The sequence below is a fragment of the Mauremys reevesii genome, linkage group 10 (genome assembly GCF_016161935.1).
Source record: "Mauremys reevesii isolate NIE-2019 linkage group 10, ASM1616193v1, whole genome shotgun sequence".
NCBI lineage: Eukaryota > Metazoa > Chordata > Testudines > Geoemydidae > Mauremys > Mauremys reevesii.
Window position 1 is genome coordinate 47,170,806 of NC_052632.1, and position 15,835 is coordinate 47,186,640.

A 15,835-nucleotide genomic window follows, 5' to 3' on the forward strand; every position below is an offset into this window, starting at 1 on the left:
TCAACCATTGCTGCATTTTCTGTTATTGTCTTTTCCTCCTCATTGAGTAATGGGCCAACCCTCTTCTTGGTCTTCCTCTTGCTTCTAATGTATTTGTAAAATGTTAACCTTTATGACCCTAGGTAGTTTAATCTTAAGAGGGATACTGTAGTGAATCCAAAGCTTCCATTTGTGATCAGTCACTTGGAAGAACTAAAACATAATACTTAGTCCTACGATGAGTGCAGGAGACTGGACTGAATGACCTCTCAAGGTCCATTCCTGTCCTACAATTCTATCGTAAGGTGGTTGCTATACAACCTTGCTACCACAGGGACCTATTGTTTCAATAGAGTTATATATTTTGGGCTGAGTTCTATTTCAGTTATTAAATGATGCAGAAATAATCCTGAAATCAGAGAAGATGTACAGCTAGCAGGCTCAAGCCAGAGTGCTGAGACCATGTGCAAATATATTTGGAGGGAAGAATGAATGCTGGTCAAAAAGAAAGACCATAACAGTAAGAGCTTTCTGTATCTTTGTGATTTGGTTTGGTTTGCTATGAGCAGGTACAATTGGCTGGCATCTAAGTTCCCTCTAAGCTGCGCGGCTGACTATTAAGCTCCGTGCAGGGCTCAGGACTGCAGCAGGGAGAGGCGCCCCATCCCACCAGCCCCAGTGCAGAGCTGCCGCCGCGGGGAGTGGTGCCCCTCCCCACTGACCTCAGCATGGACCTGCCCCGGACTTGCTGTGGCTGGGGGAGAGGCGCCCCGCCTCTGGCCCCAACACAGACCTGCCCAGGACAGGGGAGAGGAGCCCCTCCCTTGGCCTGTCCCAGGCCTGCTGGAGCTGCTGCAGCCAGGGAGAGGTGCCTCTAGACCCGGCCCCGAGCTGCTGCTGCTGCAAGAGAGAGCTGGGGGGGCAGTCCTCTCTCCCCACTGCAGCCCCTGGGCAGCCTGCACCCCAAACCCCTCATCCCTGGCCCCACCCCAGAGCCCACACCCTCCTATCTGCCCCAGCCCTGAACCCCCTCCCAAACCCCCTCATCCCCAGCCCCACTCCAGAGCCCTCACCCCCCCCAAACCCCAACCCTCTGCCCCAGCCCTGAGCCCCTCACCCCTGGCCCCACCCTAGAGCCCACAGCCCCCGCCAGAACCCTGCACCCCAACCCTCTGCCCCAGCCCTGAGCCCCCCATCCCTGGCCCCACCCTAGAGCCCACAGCCCCAGCCAGAGCCTTTACTCCCTGCGCACAACCCTCTGCCCCAGCCCTGAGCCCTCTCCCACATGCCGAACCCCTTGGCCACACCCCACCACATGAATTTTGTTCTAACACATCACCTCCATATTGGTGCACATAACAAAATTTATTCTACACATGGGCATAAAAAATTAGAGGGAACACTGGCTGGCATCATTTGATTGTTACATAGGACCAGTCCTATCAGGCAATTAATCCTTCTAGCCCAATATTCTGTCTCTAGCAATGGCCACTATCTAATGCTTCAAAGGGAGGAGTGATCCTGGGTAATTGTGCTATGCTTTAGGGAGAAAAAGATTCCTTCCTGACTCCTGCAGATGGTCATCTTAAGCCTTGAACCATCAACTTTCGATTTTTTCAGGATCACTGGCTTAACTTGCATACATTCAGATGATTTTTAATGCTTTTAAACAGGGCTTTGGAGCGGAGCCCGGAGCTGGAGCGCAGAGCAGCTCTGGAGCAGTGGAGGTTTTTGCCTGGAGCTGGAGCGGAGCCGGAGCACAGCTCCAAAGCCCTGCTTTTAGAAGTCCTGCTCAATTATTTCTGGCTATGAGGTCCCACAGTGGCAAAGGCCACAATTGTTTTGGAAAATTAAGGAGCTCAGAGAAAATCTTGCAAGACTGAGTGGACAGTCTATCCTTGTCTGCCTGGGAACATCAGCTAAGCAGATCCTTACTGCTAGGGTTACAAAGTGAACAGTTTGGTTAATCTGAGCCACCCAAACAATGAAACTAATTGGAGAGATTAAAGTACTCAATTTCACAATAAAACAAATGGGATGGCTGCCAAGAAGGGTTCAAATGTTCTCAGCCCCAGGGGAATGAGGCTATTTATACTATCTCCGGTCTCTTCTCAGTGATTGCAACTTAAAATGAGAGAGGTGAACAGAGAAATGGATGAAGAGAACTGAATGGATGGACGAAGGGGTGAGAAAATGACTGGGAAGGTTGATGGGCAGACAAGGAATGACATCTGAAATCTAGAAGGAAGGAGGTGTTGGACTTACCCCGGAGCCCAAGGAGTTGGCCTCGGTGGAGGACTACGGCTAGGCACAGGCAAGAAGTGGAAAAACAGAGGGACATGGGAACAAACAGGCAGGTGAGGAGAGAAGAAAAAGGCAATTATTGGGAGAAATTGCAGGAAGGAGAATCTAGAGAACTTTTAAATCTAGAGAACGCACCAATGGATGCTATAGATTCAGAGTTACTTTGTAAGAAAACACTGCTCTTGCTCTCCTCTTTCTTAACTGAAAAGAACACACTGCAGCATCAGGGAGGGGAGAGAAAAATTCATCTTACTGCATTTTCAAAATCACATTTCTCCGCAAGTACCAGAGACTAGTGGAATTTGCTTACAATGTGAATTGACTTGAACTCACAGTTATGACAGCATCCCCAAGAAGGGACAGGCCTTACGATATGGGCTCAGAACTGGGATTCTGAGGTTATGACACAGATAGAGTTGGATTTAAATGACTGATTCATTGATGGCTAGTGTCAGTGCTACTGGTGTCAATAGCAGCAGGAGTGGACAATTCCAGTCCAGGAGGACTCCATGGATTTGCTGCTCCTTCTATAAAACAGATATGCTCTATCCAGCATTCCTTTATCTGCCAGCACCATGGGAAGAAGAAGGAGCAGTGCTAATCTGCAAATTCCAGTACATTCAAGTCCACTTTCCACAATGGAAAGTGAGTTAGATGTGGATTGGCAGGTAAAGAGTAGCATTACTGAATGTTTAAAACTAGTGCCCCCTCCTCCCCAGCTCTAGAGTTTTGCCTGTTAGCACTTGCTGGGTCGTCTGATTTTACTGGATAGAGTTGGCTTAAGTCTCTGATTTGATTGAATGAACCTTCCGCATCCTCAGCCTTGGGAGATGCTGTAGTGGGAGAAGTTCAGCTATCTACAGCATCATGAAATGCCTACTGAAACAATCTCTCAGAAGTCTTCTCGTTCTGTAGCCCCCTTCCAGAAAGAGGCTGCATCTTCCACTGATGCATTCTCCATAATACTCTCGATGTTTTCAGAATCAGTCAACAGTTGCCAGCCACATTAAAGTCATGCTCAACAGCAGCCTTTGTACAGATGGAGCCAATGTCTGCTCCTCATAAGAGGAAACAGCTTCATCTGGACTGCAAGGGCCAGCAACAAAATGTCCATTTGATCTTTACATGGGGCAAATTAACTTCCAGTGAATTCTTATTTCATAACTAGGGTGATGTCAGACCTGATCCAGGGCTCCCCAATCAGATTAGGCAAAATGAGGAACCTCAAACAACATCACTACAAGTGACATATGACATTTCAGAATTTCCCTAATTCTATGGGGTTTGCCTATTTCTCTCAGTCCTTCCTATCAGAATGGAGGTTACCTCAATAGAAAGATCAATCCACAAACCAAGCCACTCTAGAACACAGGAATTGCCAAATGGTCTTAGACTAGTCCACTATCCCATCTCAAACAGTGACCAGCATTAGATATTTCAGAGGGAGATGCAAGAAACTGCCACAACATCGGGCACATGCAGAATAATTTTGTCACCATGAAGAGTTCATACTAATCCCTACTGCTTAGATATTGGCTTAAACCCTGAAGCATGAGCATTTACACCCCTTCCAAAACTTTTTTGCATTAATTGTTGTAACTCTAGATACTCCAAATATCCAGATAAGTGTCCAGCCCCTTTTAGAATTTTGTTAAATTCTTAGCCTCAACAATATCCTGTGGCAGTGAGTTCGACAGTTCATTTACAAGTTGTGAAAAAATCTTGTATTGGTTTTGAATTTCCCTCCTTTCAATTTCATTGGCCTTCCCTTGTGCATGTACTATGAGACAGGGAGGAACAGATTCCCAATCTGCTTTCTCTACATCCTTCATTATTTTATATACTTCTATCATGCCCCCTCTTATTCAGCTCTTTCCTAAGGTAACAATCCCAATTTTTTCCAATCTCTTTTCATAGGAGAGTTTTTCCAGCCCTTGATCATTCCTGTTGCCCTTCTCTCAGCCCCCTCTAGTTCTGCAATATCCTTTTTGAGATGTGTGCATTCCTGTGTGCATTCCTGGTCAAAAAGGGTGACCAGGAATGCACACAGTTTTCCAGACAAGGTTGCACCATTGATTTATATAGAAGTATTATAATATCCTCCATATTATATACCATGCCATCTTTATCATTCCTGTCGCCCATCTCTGAACCCTCTCTAATTCTGTAATATCAATTTTGAGATGGGATGATCAGTAATGCACATAATATTCTAGTTGAGGATGTCCCACCGATTTATATAATGGTGTTGTACATTTTTCTGCATTATTCTACAGCCTGTTTCTTATGCATTCTAACATTTTGTTAGCTTTTTTGACTGCAGCAGCACATTGAGATGAGGTCTTCACTGAGCTGTCCATAATGATGTCCTAAAATGCTCTAGACTTGAGGCATGCATTTCTGTAACATGGTGCAAAACCAAACTAAACTATCTTCATTGCCAGTCTCCTCCCTGCTCCCTGAACACTGCTATGACCAGAATTCCAGTTGTGGCACAAAGATGCACAGGATCAGGGTGGAGATACATTAGTCTGCCAGAGCCACTCCTTCCTAGCGCAATTAGCAAATAAAGGCATTGTGAACATCAAGGAAACACAGAAGAATGTCTGATGAACATCACCTACTCTCAGTCAGTGGGATGGAGATGACGACACCATTCCCTGTCCCAACCCAGAGGCGGTTGCCGGCGATAAGCAGGGCTGTGATTCGCACAAATGAGAAGCCCAGCTTTCCAGTTCCTGCCAAGCATGAGTGAGAATTGCAGAATCAGTGAAGACAGTATCACTTGGAACAATGCCGCCTCACAAACACTGATGCTCCGTGCCCACAAGAATAACAAACAGGCCATTTCCTGACTGGCACTGCCTTCTCACCTAGCATCTTGCTGACATACGGCTCTATGTCCACATCCTGGAGGTGCTGATGGGTGTGGGCATGATACAGCCTCAGTGTGGAGTCCAGGCGGATGGAAACCCACACCCCATCTCCAATCCATGCCAGCTGCCGGACCTGACTCTCTCGGCGTGGGTGGGCATCGAAGGATTTCTGAAAGGCCACATAGGGGGAGCAGCGTGAGTTCATTCCTGGGCTGGGGGCACTTGTTGGCTTTCAAGACTCCTGGGTCAGAGGCATAAACTAAGGAGAAAGCTCTGAAACCTCCACTACAGTATGCAGAAGCTCCTCAGATCAACTGCGTGATTGGCCAGCCTGTTCCTCTGGTTTCCTCTCCCTAGAGAGAACTGTTACAGTCTTAGATATTCCAGTAGAGTGCTTTGGAACTAGGACATTAATGAAATGGTTCATGCCAAAGAGTGAAATGAAATGAAACCATTTTGCCTTACTCAGGGTACTTTCCAAACAATGCAACAGGAATCTCCCAGCACTTCTCAGTCAAGTTTTTAAAAGCACAAGGATGAGGATCTTGCTGGGGGTGAGTGAGGTGAATTTACTGGTTGTGGATTTACTGTTTATATTCCTCCCCCTTTTATACCAATTGCATCCTACAGGCATTGTTACTCCTGTTACATTACAACAAATCACAATTTCAACAAGATGGCTTTTAAACTAGCATCTTGCTCTTCAATAAGTGGAACCCCCACAGCTTGCTACCCACACCTGCCCATTTTGCAGTCATATACTGCCTGCGGCCAAGCACGAGTCTGACTTCCTACCAAGTGATACACATTAGGGCCAGGTACAGACGCCCAGTCCAGCCTCATCAGTTAAATGAGAGGAAGTGCTAAGTTGAGATGTGATCTGAAGATTCCATACAGGGAGGAATGAGGGAATGTGTCAGGAGTGCTATTCTGGCAGATTTCCAGAGTAACATGACCTCCAGTTACAGTTCTTGCCCTACCAACATGGAGTCAGCAATGAGGATACAAAGGCTCTGCATTCCCTCACTCCCCTGCAAAAGAGCAGCTAGAAAAACAAATACAGCAGGAGCCAGCAACCTATCTTTACTCTCACTTTCACATACACACATGCGCACGTACATGTACACAGACAGTCTCCTCACCACACATGCGCACGCACATACACACGCACACAGAGTCTCCTCACCTCAATCTGCATTGTCTTGGGCTGGATGACATGGACTTTGTTCTTATAGCCGCACCAGACTCTATCATACACAACAGCCATGCAGCGGATGGAATGGTGGGTGTGACCCAGGTCCATCAGGTGATAGTTGCTGAGATCCCACTGACCATCTAGGGAGAAGCAAAGACATTAGACGGGGTGTTGTATACTTCATCAGATGTTATGCACAACATTCATTTTCTTTTCCATTTAATTCTGGGACTGTCTCATACTTTCCTGTACATGAAAGCTGTGTTAGTTATTTAAAATGCAGCCATAGGTAATCAATACTCTTAGTTTTCTGAGTATTCACAGAGGAGCACAAGACTGGCCAAGAACCCTCAAGAATCAATTATTCAGAAATACAATTCATACCAGTAGAACAACATAAAACACAGGAGGGAAATCCGGATGCATAACTATCATAACCTGAAGACTACAGAAATCTTTGTGCTGACAAAAGTGAAAAGAATTTCTGCAGGAAAACACACATAATAAGCAACACAACGAATGACAGGTCGTTTATTATATTAAAATAGAATGTGGAGATTCTGAATGTATAAATAATTGTGTGTGAACTCCTGCTAGACTGGATTATAGGACACTGTATCTATTGGGTTTCCGGGAAACGGGGCGGGCGGAAGCCCGCCCCATGCTAACGGATCCCCCCCAGCCTAAGGGGAGGTTCCACAGGGCCTCAGAAACCCACTAATTGCGGGGGACAACTAATAAGAGAACAGGGACAGGAGTGCGGTCAAAGGGTCTTAAGAAGGGAGCCTGATGGGGACACCGAGCAGAGAACCCCGGACAGCGCCCACTGCCCCTCGAAGGCGTCAAGGGAGCCAGCGGACGCCGCCCAGAGGAACTCCACCCGGAGACGTGAACGGACTAAGGATCGGAAACAAGCCCCACAGTCGCAGGAGTCTCCATTGGCCAACCGCCTCTCCCTGGTCATGCAGATGGCCATTTTAGCCAGGGCGAGGAGGAGGTTGACCAGGAGGTCCCGCGACTTTGTGGGGCCACGGATAGGGAGTGAGTGGAGAAGGAGGTGAGGGGAAAAGTGCAGCCAGAAACGCAACAGGATGTTGGTGAGGAGCCGGTATAGGGGCTGCAGCCTGGCGCACTCTACGTAAACGTGCGCCAGGGTCTCCCTCACGCCGCAGAAGGGGCAGGTGTCTGGGACAGGGGTAAACTGCGCCAAGTACATGCCCGTGTGTTGGTGACTGTAGCGGGGGCATCGTCTGGGTGGTGGTCGCGCCAGACGTCCACCAGGGAGTGGTGGGTGACAATCTCCCGGAGGACGCTCGCGGCGGCCGGGCTCTGCTCGGTCCCCGAGCGGTCCCGCTCCTCTAGGACAGTGTTAAAGTCCCCGCCCAGGACCAGGCACTCACGAGGGTCCAAGGAGCCGAGGAAGGCGGTCGCCTGCTGATAGAACCACAACCACTCCGGGGCCGATGTTGGGGCATAGACGTTGACGAGGTTGACCACGAGCCCCTCCATGCGGATCCGGAGGTGCAGCAGGCGGCCCGGCACAACCTCGGCGACCCCCAGCACCTCAGGCCATAGGTCGGGGGAGAACAGGGTAGCCACTCCAGCCCTACGGGTCGTGAGATGGCTGAAGTAGACCCCGTCCCCCCACTCCAGCCGCCAGTTAGCTTCGGCGGCCGGATCCGTGTGGGTTTCCTGCAGGAAAACCACAGAGTACCCCCCCTCCCGAAGGAAGGAGAGCACCTGGCTCCTGCGGAAACCCACCCTACAGCTCCGGGTGTTCAGTGTGGCAAAGGTGACGAGTGACATGAGGAGGGCTGGAGGGGATCCTTTCCGGCAGGGGCGCTCACGGCCCCCGGCGGGCCGCGCAGCAAGCCGTGGCCCTCCCCGAAGGTGAGCAAGGAGTCACGGAATTTGCGTACCCGGTGGTAAGCCACGGCACCCTGCTTCCCGGTCCTCTTGCCCTCCCCCAGGAGGGCTCTCACGGCCCGGAGGATCAGGTGGAAGTCCCCCCAGCGCTGGAGAGCAAGCAGGATCTTGTTGTGGGAGCCCCGGACGTCCTCCAGGAACTCCTGCAACTCCTCTCGCATGGTGGGGTGGGGTCACTGGCCTCCGGTGATCCACCAGTGGGGCCTCTGATGCAGCCCCGTGGCCTACTGGGACGGGCAAGCAAGGGGCGGACCCTGGCTCAGTGGGGGGCGGCGGAGGGAAGAGCGCAGCCCCTAGTGGGTCGGGACTGTGAAACTCAAAGGCCGCTCCCTGGGAGTCATCCTCCGGGAAAGGGAAGGAGACAGCTCCAGGGGCGGCAATAACAGCATGGGAGGTGGAGGGGGCAGGGACAGGGTCAGGAGTAAGGGCAGGGCTGGGGTCAGGAGCAGGGGTGGGGGGAGGGACGGAGATGGGACCCTGGGCCGCAAGAGCTGGACTATCAGTGGGTGGCTCCTCGCGGCCAGGCACAGGGGTTTGAGGGGTAGGGAGGGGGTCCCCAGTGAAACTGGGCTCGGGCTCAACGGCAGGTAGAGCAGCCTCGGCGTGGAGAAACGCAGAACCATCAGGGGGGCCCCCGCCCAGGAAGGGACTCGGTTGCCCCGCACTACCGAGGGACACCCCTGGTAGCCCGTCTCCTGGCCACGAGGCACCGGCCGTCGCCTCAACAGGCTCGGCAGCCAGCAGCAGGGTGCCGTCCGTGGCTGGGCAGGTCGAGGGGTCCAGGAGACCCTCGGAGGCAGGAGCAGACATGGCAGTCGGGATGATGGAACACGAGGAAGGGGAAGCTGGGGTGAGGTTGGCTACGTCGAGGCCCGCTGACAAGAGGTCGTCCTCCCCCAGGGTGACCGGGGTCAGACCCAGGGCCTCGATCTCCGCAAAGATGGAGGGGAGCTCACCTCCCCCCACCCCGGGGTCCTCCCCGCTCGCGCCCGAGGCGGCGCTCACCTCGGGTGTTGCAGGGGGCACAGGTGGCAAAGGAACAGGAGGGGCCTCATCAGAGGCCTCCGCAAGGAGGGACTGCGGAGGAGGGATGATGGTACCTTCCGGTGCTGCCACGTCTTCCCTAGCCAGAACCGGCAGATGGGTCGACCCCGTGGGCATGGCGGAAGGCTCGGCGTCCGCAGCCCCCCTTCTGGTCTTACAGGGGGCTTCCGCGTCAGATGGCACGAGCGGAGCCCGAGCCTTCCGCTTGCCCCGCTTACCCTGTACCCGGGTCCAGCCCTCCATGGCATCGTCTTCGGGCTGGTCGACAGGGGTTGGGTTGGGGGGCAAGGATGCCAGTTCGGGGGCTTGGAGAGGCACTGGGGGGACAGCAGGAGAAAGGGAAGAGTCCCCCTGGGGAGAGCCATCTCCCACGCCCGGCAGTACCCCTGCCGCACCCTCCTCCACAGGCCCCGCCAGAGTGCAAGCAGCAGAGGCAGGGCTCTCCCGCTCGTCTGGGCGCACTGGAGGACGTACCCCTGAGGCCCGAGCGGAAGCAGTGATGGACCGAGGGGGAGGAGGGGCGGCTCTGGGTACCGGGCGGTCAGGGGCACCGGCGATGGCGCGGCCGGCACCCTGCCGGGGCTCGGGGGACCCGAGAGCTCCTCCGAGCCAGGCCAAGGGGCGGTCCCTCCGGACGTGCCCCGTCTCCTGGCAGAGGTAGCACCGGGCCTCCCCCGTGGCATAATGATAGGGGACCAGGAAGGACCCCTCGAGCGCCTCTCCGCCGGCGGCAGCTGAAGCTGCACCTGCTGGCGGAATGAGAGGACGTGACGGAGGGCGGGGTCCTTGCAGCCCAAGGGGAGAGGGCTCACCACGGAGATGGGCTCCCCAAAGTAGAGAGGGCGGGTAACAGGGCGACATTGGGCAGGAAGGGAGGGACGGAGGTCAGGACCACTCGGACACCCAGGTCCTCCAGCGGCTCCAGGGGGACGAACACGCCCCCCACCGCCAGGCCCTTCTCCACCGCCTCCTGGGCGGCGGCCTCCGAGGCAAGGAAGAAGACCACCTTGCCGTACATTTTGGAGGCCGCCACGATGGCCGTGGGCCCCACCACCCTCGCCAATGCCCGCACGTAGGTCTCCACGTGGGGCGAGGCAGGCACCAGGAGGCAGCGGACGCCATGCTTCCGGGTCAAGGTGGGGAAGGGGCCCCGGCCGCTGTAGATGGTAGCGGAGGCGGCGGTCGGGGAGATGACGTAGCGGCGGGCAGGGGGGCTGCCACCACCTGGGCGTACGCTCTGGGGGCCGAGGGAGGGGCACCCGCAGAGCTGGTGGAGGGGACAGCGGGGAGGGACGCCGCGGCCGGTGGCGGGACCGCGGCAGCGGTGGCAGGCTCTGCCATGGAGGGCTTAGTCTTTCTAGCGGGGCCCTTTCCCTTCTTTTTGCCCTGGCCCTTTCCGCTGGCTGGGGGGGGCTCCCCCAGAGGCGGAAGGGACGAGGGACGTGGCAGCAGCAGAGGGCACCCCGTCGGTCGCCGCTGCCAGCGCCTCAGCGGGAGCGGTGGCAGGTGGTCCGGCAGCGGCGGTTGAGGTCGAGACCGGGAGGCGTTTGGGGGGAGCAGGCGGGGGAGGGGGGACAGGCGTTGTCCCAGGGGTCCCACCCGCCGCGTCTCCCGCCATGATGAGTCGGGAGGGAGGGAAGACACCGGAGAAAGGGGCAGGGGGGAAGAACAGGCCACCCACTCCTCCCTGCTAGGCTGTGGGCAGGGAGGAGGGTGCCAATAATGGGGAGGGGGGGCAGATACGAGGACTATCGAGGACTTCGGGGGGGGGGGGTCAGTCACCGACAGAGGATTGAAATCCGGCTCCTCTAGCTGCACTAGGGGAGGGGAGGGGAAACAAAAGCAATGGGGGGTGCAGTGCAAGAGGGGCAACTTAAACAAGGGAGAGGCACAAGCGCACTGATGGGGCTATGGGCGCACGAGGGGAGGGGCAAATCAGGGTGAGGGGCCACGGAGGGAGGGGAGCAACCAGGCTGGGAGTGGGGAAGAGGTACCAAGGGGCTGGCTTCAGGGCCGGGGCAGGACAAACAAAGCTGTAAAGGGAGACGGGCGGGGCAGGCAAACAAACCGAAGCTGGGCTGGGGTGGGGAAGGCTACGTGGGGCAAACGGGGCAGGCAACAAGGGGCAAAGCTAGGGGGCCTGTTGCAGAGGGGAAGGGGTCAGTCCAGGGGAAGGGGGGTGCGTGCACCCACAAGCACTTGTGCACAGTCAATGGGCTGGCTGGCTGCTGCTAGAGGCCCAAACGGTGGCAAAAGGGCGTGGCAGGCCAGGCGAGCAGCTGAGTCCCAGAGGCAGGAACTGAGGCAGATGGTAAGGGGCCTGCAGGGGTGGTGGAGGGGGCAGGGGTGGTGGTGGGGGTTGGAGGGGGGGACACAGATGGACCAGGGGGCAGGCTCCACACCACACCCCCTGTGTCCCCGCAAACACAGTCTAAACCCCCACCACTAGAGCACAGTTAGAGAGTCACTCAGTCCTTGTTGGCCCCCTCCACAGTGGTCTTCAGAGGCCTGTGTGCTCCCCAGCAGCCGGTGGTCTTCTCAGTCCCTTTCCTCCTCCTACTCCAGGCTCCAGCAGCTCTCCAGGACAAACACAGCTCCAGCAGCAGCAGCAGCAGCAGCAGCTCCTCCTTCTCTAGCAGCCCCGGTGGTCAGGCAGGAAGGACCCCCCACAGGTGGTAGCTGTAGTGGTGGGGCGGGGGGGTCCTGGCTTCTCCCTCCAGAGATGGGGGAGTGGGGGCTGGCCAGCAAGGCCCCCCCCACCCCTCACTCACCCACTCACTCAGCAGTAGTGGCAGCAGCAGCAGCAGTCCAGGAAGGAGCAGTCCAGCCAGCAGCAGCAGTAGTCCAGGAAGGGAGGAGCTCCAGCCAGTGAGGCAGCCAGAGAAAGGGGGGGAGCACTCCAGCCAGCAGGGCAGCCCAAGCAGGCAGAGCAGACCCGGTAGCAGGGGGGACCCCTGCTCCTTCCCTGAAGGGGTTTAAAAGCTGCCTGGCAGGGCTTGAGAGCTGCTGCTCTAAAAGCTGGGCTGCTTGGTGAAGTGGCTGCAGCTGGGCCACACCCCAATCAGGCCACAGCTGGCCCCTATGAAAGGCCAGGGAAGCCAGAAGCACACAGTCTCTCTCTGTCTTCAGAGAGAGAAGGGCCTGGCTGCAGGGAGCTAGAGACTGGATGCCCAAGTGAAGCAGGGCTGGGGAAAGGCTGAGGAGCTCCAGCCTAGAAAGCCCCAGGCTGCGGCCTAGCAGTGGGCCAACAGGTACTGGGGGTTGCAGAGGGCAGCCCAGGGGTAGGCCAAGGCAGCAGGTCCAAACCCTCCTTGCCAGTGATGAGTAGGCTGATACTGCAGTCTGCCCCAGAGTGTGGGGCGAGACAATGACTGGCAGTAGCAATACTGAGGCAAGGTGGGGATAGAGGGTGGGGGTTCCCTGAGAGGGGAGACCCTGAGAAAAGGGGTTACTGCTAGGGGGCAGCTCCGCAGGGAAGACCCAGAGAGAAAGGGGTTACTGCCAGGGGCAGCACCCCCATGTAAAAGGGCACCGGGTCCAGAGAGGGACACGGGGGGGCCTGAGGACAGGTGGGTCACCAGCCTGCAGAAGGCGCTCTGTGCTGGAACAGAGCTAATTCCCGGAGTCACCAGCAGGAGGCGCCACGGGGGTGAGTCCGACCCGTCTACAGACACACACACCAAAGATCATTTTCCTTAGATCTATTAATAGGCCATAGCTTGATACTACTACTTGGGGTCAGAGCCTTGTGCCCACTAAGCACATGGCAGTGCATATGGGGTTGGGAGCTAAAACTCCCCAAATATGGCTGATTAAAGCCTCCGTTCTTATTGTATGAAGGTGAATAGACTCCCCTAAATGTTTTTAATGAGCTACAGCAAAAACAGCGGGGGGAAAAGAAAGCAAATCCAAGGGGACTATCTCAAAGTTTGTTTGAATGAATCAGTCTTCTCTGTAAGGGGCATTATTCTCCCCATTTTACAAACAGAGAAGCTGAAGCATAGTTAAATGATTTGCCCGAAGTCACTCACAGCCAGGGACAGAACCCAGATCTCTCACCTCCTAGACCTATGCTCCAACTACTAGAGCAATTAGACTTCTTCTGAAGACATATGACTTCTAGGTCAGGAAGGATTATTGTATTTTTAAAATGAATGTTCTGAATGTATGAATGATCAGACCTGAACTCCAAGTTCACATTGCCTAACCAACCATAACAGAGGTTGAATCAAAATTGGTTTCCACAGAGACAGCAGCCTGTCCACTTTAGTGTGTTGTACTGACCCCACTGCTCTGATTACACTCAGAGAATTCAAGGAGTAACTGAGAAAGAAGTCTTGCTCTGGGAACTTAGGTCACAACTGGAAACTGCTTTGAAGTTCCCAGGTGTGAATGCAGCTGGAAGCTGCAGTGTAACAGAGATGATCTCTAGGGATGCAAAATTAGCCTGCAGCTAGCAGGATAAAGAATTAAAGCCCAGAAGTAAGAGGAGCTGTAATGATTTAGGATGAGGGTAATACTTTTATAGTAGCCATATATTTTAAGAAAATATTAATTCCCTAGCAATCTGGCACCCTGCCATCTTGAATCAGAAGGAAGCACTGACATGCTTAATTCATTTCCAGAGATTCTGCTTCTGTTTTGAAGCTGGCTAGTTCATCTTTGCTGCTTTGATTCTTACCTTCTCCTCGGTGGAATATGGCTAGTGTTCCATCTGCCAGGGCAACAAGAACCCGTCCTTTCACATGCCTGAAATAATAGAGAAGAAAGTGCTTATGAAAAAGTGGCAATAACAGGAAATGCTGCTGGATTCATATGTTTTAATGGTCTGCTTGGTTTGGGGAATGAGAGATTCCTTCTCCCACTCTCTTGGTTATAAATCATCTCCTGTATCTAGATAAATCACACATATGGTCATGCCACTATTCCTGCTAAATCCAGCACTTGCAGGCAACATTCAGCATGTGTCTGAGAGTCACACACATAACTTCTTTATTCTATTGGGAGCACTACTGACTTCATTATTAAACTGTCTGGGGGGCTCACCAATGCCCTGCTGAGTTTCCCCTCTTCTTTTCACTGGCTTTACACTATTGTAACTCCACTGATTTCTAATTTACACTACAGTGAGTGAGAGGAGAATCAAGCTGTTGTCACCCCCCCACACACACTTACTTATTTCCAATATTCAGTACAAGCCTGCAACTGGGAAAGAAGGTAGCACAGTATGGGTATGGCTACACTGCACACTAAGCCTGGGCTCTGACTCAGGTTTGAGCCCAAGCCCCACTTCCATCTACACACAAATCAGCCTGACTCAGGTTAGCAAGCACTCAGGACCTGGTTTCTAGGACCCTGCTATGGGTGTGAGTCGGAGCCCAAGTCCTCCATGACTCAGGTCCAAGCCCTGTCATTTTTCAGTGTGGATGCAGGTCTAGCCACAGACCCAAATCAAAAGGTCTGTGTAGAGCAGTATGGATACATTAGCACAGCTGAGAGAACCAGATCCAGCAACTGTAAACCCAGATTTAAAATCCAGTGTGGATGCTCAAGCATGGGCTTGGAAACGCTGAATCTGTAACCCTGGGTCCCTAAGACCTGGGCTTAGTGTGCAGTGTAGAAATACCCTCTGAAGCTTAAATGGATCAGTGAGCAGGAAATGGGTTGAGAGCCCTTCCCCACAGACCTTTACTGATTTACACAACTCTACCAGGGTGAGGAAAAGATGTCCAGGCAAATGACCGATCAATGACAAGAAAAGTAACCAATTCCCTAGTTTAGAGTCCCCAACTCAGTACACCAACTTACACCAGGCTCAGCACAGAATCCTTCAGCTTTATTGAATGCAGACACTTCTTCCAGTTGGACACTGCCGAGTGCACATACAGCCTGGGAGAAGGGAGCAGACAATGATGGTTAGCAGGAAGGTCCATAAACCTACAAAGGCTGAATTGTGGGGTAGGGTTTGAGTCTTTTACTCTAGCACCAAACGATTTTGCAAAGAGGCAGAGCAACTCATGCACAAACATCAACTGGGGACTCAGAACATCTAGTGCAGCAAGGATGCACTCTTTAAAGGCAACGGTATCTAGATCTATGGGGTTTTATGAATGTGGGAGACATATAGGGTTCCGTAAGATAGCAGTGAACCTACCAGCCATTCTGTGCTCCAAGCCACATTGTGGGTGCGGCACTGGTGCCTGTTCCAGCCGCATCACCGTTCACTTCCTGCTCTGGCAGCATTGTACTTGACTCTGTCTTTTGCTGCCCGTTCTCACTGCAGAGACAAAACAGACCTCACAAGTTCATTACAGGTCATATCTGGGGCCAGAGCCATCCCTTGCATATGGCAAATCGGGGTGACCACCCCAGGCCCCATGCTTTGATAAAACAATAGAATCATAGAATATTAGGGTGGAAGAGACCTCAAGAGGTCATCTAGTCCAATCCTCTAGCAAAGCAGGACCAACACAAAGTAAATCATCCCAGCCAGGGTTTTGTCAAGCCAGGC

At 53.6% G+C, this 15,835-nt stretch overlaps 1 protein-coding gene across 23 annotated transcripts in view; it reads right to left on the reverse strand.

Annotated features, from left to right (window-relative positions):
• MAPK8IP3 (mitogen-activated protein kinase 8 interacting protein 3) overlaps window positions 1–15,835 on the reverse strand; it is a 184,096-nt gene that overhangs the window by 19,635 nt on the left and 148,626 nt on the right. For 21 of the 23 annotated variants that reach the window (XM_039493047.1, XM_039493054.1, XM_039493045.1 and 18 more), the window contains 7 exons: window positions 15,479–15,601; window positions 15,133–15,213; window positions 14,006–14,073; window positions 6,346–6,494; window positions 5,157–5,328; window positions 4,908–5,021; window positions 2,245–2,283 (listed from right to left, as the gene is read on the reverse strand). In XM_039493047.1, coding sequence (XP_039348981.1) covers window positions 2,245–2,283; window positions 4,908–5,021; window positions 5,157–5,328; window positions 6,346–6,494; window positions 14,006–14,073; window positions 15,133–15,213; window positions 15,479–15,601 — 746 coding nt within the window. The remainder of the gene's footprint in view (window positions 1–2,244; window positions 2,284–4,907; window positions 5,022–5,156; window positions 5,329–6,345; window positions 6,495–14,005; window positions 14,074–15,132; window positions 15,214–15,478; window positions 15,602–15,835) is intronic. The other 2 variants (XM_039493052.1, XM_039493065.1) reach the window with 1 other exon arrangement.